General features: G+C 36.3%; 1 protein-coding gene across 4 annotated transcripts; it reads right to left on the bottom strand.

The window, feature by feature from the left end:
• Window positions 1–589: 589 nt before the first annotated feature.
• On the bottom strand, window positions 590–3,858 carry LOC124721366 (RNA-binding protein squid-like). Of its 4 annotated transcripts, none has more exons than XR_007006322.1 (2): window positions 2,347–3,858; window positions 590–628 (listed from the first exon to the last, which is right to left on the bottom strand). XR_007006322.1 is itself a non-coding variant. In XM_047246300.1 (1 exon), exon 1 carries the CDS (start codon window positions 3,758–3,760, stop codon window positions 2,906–2,908), a length of 855 nt encoding a protein of 284 aa, XP_047102256.1. In that variant the 5' UTR covers window positions 3,761–3,858; the 3' UTR covers window positions 1,411–2,905. The 4 variants fall into 4 exon arrangements, 1 of the variants encoding a protein (XP_047102256.1); XR_007006321.1 differs by having other exon boundaries at window positions 597–628; window positions 2,126–3,858; XR_007006323.1 differs by lacking the exon at window positions 590–628 and adding an exon at window positions 1,028–1,087 and having other exon boundaries at window positions 2,371–3,858.
• Between the last annotated feature and the right edge of the window lie 1,223 nt (window positions 3,859–5,081).

The following is a 5,081-nucleotide window of genomic DNA, read 5'->3' on the forward strand; positions in this document are numbered from 1 at the left end:
AGCCATTTCTTACATATGTTGCTTCAATTGAAAATTTATACATAGCAAAAGAAAATAAGAATTATGAAGGGTGGTTTCAATAAAAAGAATTGTTGTTAGTATTCAATCTATTCTACACAAAAGGGGGGGGGGGGCTAGGAAAGGACTGGGATGCTATGAAAATGGACACAGAAAAATGTGACACTTGCAAATACTTGCTATGAAACTTTTTCAGACCACCAGCCATGAAGTTGTCGTATGCTTATCAACATAAAGTATGTCCCAGACAGTGTCCATCCAGAAGAACCCGTTGGATGCACTTTCTGAAACACTTGAACTGAAGTTCTATATTGTTATGGAGTTCATACAATAACACCAGCATTAAAGAAACTTTCATTACTGTCTCCATTATATACCAAGAGATCTCGATAGAAAGTAGCCATACTCAAAGAATATGCTAAATTTCTGATCATTGACACCACTGCTTTTAGGATGACAATTTTCTGTGATTTTTTTTCTAACAATGGAAATTCCAGATTGGAATATCAATGACATTATGAAAAGGATAGGTTGCAACTCACTGTAAAGACGACATACTGAGTTACACACACACACACACACACACACACACACACACACACACACACACCTCACACAGCTGGACATTGTGGTCGCGCATGCGTGTGTGCATTTTCTTTTCTGAAGAATGCTTTGACTGAAAGCTCGTATGTAACAGTCTTTTCGTTGTGCCTGTCTGTAACTCAACATGTAATTTTTATGGTGAGTAGCTATCTATCCTTTTTATAGTATTATGGAATTTTTTTCTGCTGTTGAAGTCAAAACAATGTATATTTCCAAGATTCCTGTCACATGCTAAAAATGTATCTTGCAACAAATAAGGACAATATGTTAAACACTATGTACACCAACTTCCTAGTAACATTCCTACGATTTAAGTTCATTCACAAGTTCCTTTTCATTTCTTCCTCAACTAGACCAGCACCACCACTATTTCACCCACACCCCTTGTCATTCTCTGTCAATAAACATATTACACACACACACACACACACACACACACACACACACACACACACACACACACACACTAAGAAGCAAAAATGTCATTATATAATGTCTTTGCTGGTCTCATCCATCTCACTAAAATAATAACGATTTTAATACCTATTATTAGAAACTCAGTAAATTCTACTCCACAATATCTCCAGAAGCAGCCACAGAGTGTATAACCCACATCCAGATTACAAATCATAAACAAAGCGTAAAAACAATGAGAACCACTTTCACAAATATTACCAATTTACTTAGTGACAGTGAAATACAATTAGTGTCACAAATTTTATGCAGTGATTTGAAAAAGTTGATATCGTTCTCACTTAAAAGGCTTTATCTTCAAATAAAAGTATGATGCATATTTAGAAGCTGTTTAATGACAATTAACAAAAATACAGATTTGGCGCTAGTTCTTGAGTAAGGTTCATGTATTTCCAAAATAACAAAGTAACAGAAAGGGAAAATAATCTTTATAAATACATTAACTGAAGACATAGCTCATGGACTTTCAGTACACGAACATTAATGTTCTGCAACTGCATGTTATGCCATCTGGGAGTGATTCCTGTGTTTTTTCCTCCTTCCTTCAATCCTAGGGTCTATTAATACGAATAATTAAAACCAGTACATGACCCTCATTCCTATTTTTAACATATCTCATACAAATACCTAAAAAATCAGATTCTCTTAATTTAGTATATGTAAACTTAGTATCAAATTGAAGTTTGCATTGATCAACCATGCACAATAATGCATAGATATATTTCTAGCCACTAAAAAAACATGATCAATAGAAAAACTGTACATCAATATGAAAGCCGCAATATAAAAAGTGTCACACATTGCATATGCTGACCTTGTAACACAGTGTACAGCATGCTAACAGAAAGAAACTAGCAATGAGACAACAATTCTTGCAAAACAAAATATATAGGGCACACACTAATTGAAATTACATGTAGATCACACAGTAATGACACGGAAATTTATTCTACAACATTATGTATGTATGTGTAAATACATATATCTCTCTCTCTCTCTCTCTCTCTCTCTCTCTCTCTCTCTCTCTCACACACACACACACACACACACACACACACACACACACACAGAGTCTCTTTTGCCTTAAAAATGTAAGAAACAGTATGAAAACCACATCTTAAATTTGTGTGAATTAGCAAAAGCACAAATTATATTATAAACAGCATTTAGTTTCTGTGAAATTTGTTCTGATGTCTGCATTTTATATAGCAATCTTACTTCTGTTGTACAAATATGCTGTTTGTATCTGACACACACACACACACACACACACACACACACTGTAAGGATATGAATTAGTATATTCTTCCAGAACAAACTATGTGCCACAGCACAAGGGTAATGAAAATACCATGGACTTTAAGATTAGCTTTCACCACAGATAAGTCACCAACTCAATACATGAAGCTTATTTAACAGACTAACATAAATTAAATTTTAAGTCACAGAAACATCACAGCCTGAAGGCAGCACCAATGATGTTCTACCACCATAACTTATTAAATGTGATATGTTTCTGATCACTCGTTTCAAATCCAATGACTATAAAAGTATGGAAATACTGAAATGTGGCTTCACTGATGCTGAAGATACAGGATTGGGGCATAATTTATGGGCACATGGCAAAACTTGCAGTTAACATGACGCAAAACTTAAGTCAATTCAGGTTTCCCAATTAACAATGATTTACTTTTTACAGCATAACAAAAGGGAAAAAACTGTGATACACAAATACCCAACACACAGTGATTTTAAGAGTTATAGTAGTTTGATAATCAAACAGTGGAGGAAACATACATGTTTACAGGTACTAGTACGGCTGAGGTCTCTGTAGCTGACGAGCACCTACTCTTGGTTTCCCAGCTGTTGAGTACGTGCCTTGGACTCCACTGAAACCATCATACACATATCCTCCTGGGTATTCATAAGCTGTTGTGTAATCCGTCGAGTAGTCATAGCCTTCATAGGTTGTACTACTATAATTAGTTCCAAAATCTTGCGGATATGAGCCAACGTAAGTTCCATAGCCTTGGTTCACCCAATTTCCAGGAAAAACTCTACCACCAGCTGCAGTGACAGTACCTTCTTGATTCACCTTGACCTTTTTGACGTCTACTTCCTTTCCTTTGATGAATTGTTTGGGTGTCTTCAACAGCTCACGAACTACATTTTTCGAGTCGAAAGTTACGAAGCAAAAGCCTTTTCTCTGATTTCTAGCTTTGTCATACGGAGTTTGCACATCGACTACAGTACCATATTGCGAGAAATAAGACTTAATGTCGTTGTCTGTTATGTCAGCGGTCAAGCCACCAACGAATATTTTGCCATGCTGCGACTTTTTTATGATTCGCTTGAGATCTACTTTCTTGCTGTTTATATAGTGTTCAGACGACAGCAACTGGTCAATAGTTTTCGGATCTACAAATACTATGAAGGCGAAGCCTCTTGACTGTCCCGTGAAAGGGTCAATTTTAATCGTAACGCTGTCAACGTCTCCAAACAAACTGAAATAATTTTTAATCTCGTTCTCTGTAATCTGTCTCGGAAGCCCGCCGATAAACAACTTTCTGTCATCATCCCGGCCCGGTATTCCAGCCGTACCTGTAGACTGTATACCATTAGCAGCGGGCGGCATAAAGCCCTGATAATCTGTGTAATAATTCATTCCAACGCACCTCACAATTACGAACTTAGTTCCACACAACTTCCTTACGGTTTACAAACAATCCTACTATACCGGTTCCAACGATACAAATTACGATGGCGTGCAGCCAACATTGAAAAAGATCTCAAGTGTTGTAAGAAAACCAATTGTATTTTCTATGCATTCCATGTGCGTTGAACACAGTTAATTCCCTAATTGCCACATGACGTTAAATTCACTGCAGCGTAAAGTGCCTATCGTAACTACAGCAGAATCTTGAACGAACAGAATTACAAGTATAACAGTACATACCGGTACCATGCCATACCCCGTTTTCCAACGAAATAAGGCATAAAAATCTAAAATGAATTAAACTTAACTAAAGAACTTAACTAACAAATCAATTTCTAGCAGTCAATTGCGTTTTGTAATCTGATTACAATAATTCTGATCTGAAAAATATGAATGTATGCCCTAAATAGTGTGTATGACGAAGAAAAAATGTTACTTTGTTATGTGTGTCAGTACATTTATTTGTAATGGCTAAAAAGTTTGTATTCTAGAAGCCAATAAAAAGGAAAGAAATACAAGTATAACTGGAACTATCTTTGAAACTTTAACAGTTGCTGACAACCATGAAGTTGACTGGAAAAAATATAAAAATATGTAACACATAGAAACGGCAAATGAATTATAACTTGTCTCATTAGATTCTTTATTTCATATCAACGTGTGACGAAAACTACACAATGGCACCAAGTGATTGTGGTAACAACGAAGAACCCATTTGTTGCCTGAAACATCTCCGAATACTCGTTATTTTTCTACGGAAACCATACACAGCATTCAATGGGCCATATGAATAAAACTGAAGCACAAGCTTGGAGAAAAAGGTAGAAGTAAGAGCATTCACTTGGAATCAAAAGGTAAAAGCAGAAGCATTAGTTTCTGATTGTAAGAATAATCTTTTGCTTTTCCTCTCTACCTTCTACTTCTAACACAGTAGCAAAAGCTCCTAGCTGCCTGCTTGGTACGCATTCTCAGCGAACAATTGTTGAGCAAGAGCAGGCTTCGTCACTGTTTCCTTTGCCGTGCGACTGAGTTTCGCTTAATTTATTTTCAGTGAGTACTGTCACTTATGATCTCGTCTGATTCAGATGAAAGCTCGGTATGTGCAGAAAGGACAATAACGTTATTAGTCACGGCTTTAGAAAACCATCCTGAGTTATTAGAGAAGTCACAACTTCCAGAAGCAAAAAGAAAGAAAGAAAGAGGAAGCAATCCTAAATGTTATACATTCATTTGAAACTAATATCGGTATTATAACTGACAGGAAACAATT

This window comes from Schistocerca piceifrons, chromosome X (assembly GCF_021461385.2).
Source record: "Schistocerca piceifrons isolate TAMUIC-IGC-003096 chromosome X, iqSchPice1.1, whole genome shotgun sequence".
Taxonomy (NCBI): domain Eukaryota; kingdom Metazoa; phylum Arthropoda; class Insecta; order Orthoptera; family Acrididae; genus Schistocerca; species Schistocerca piceifrons.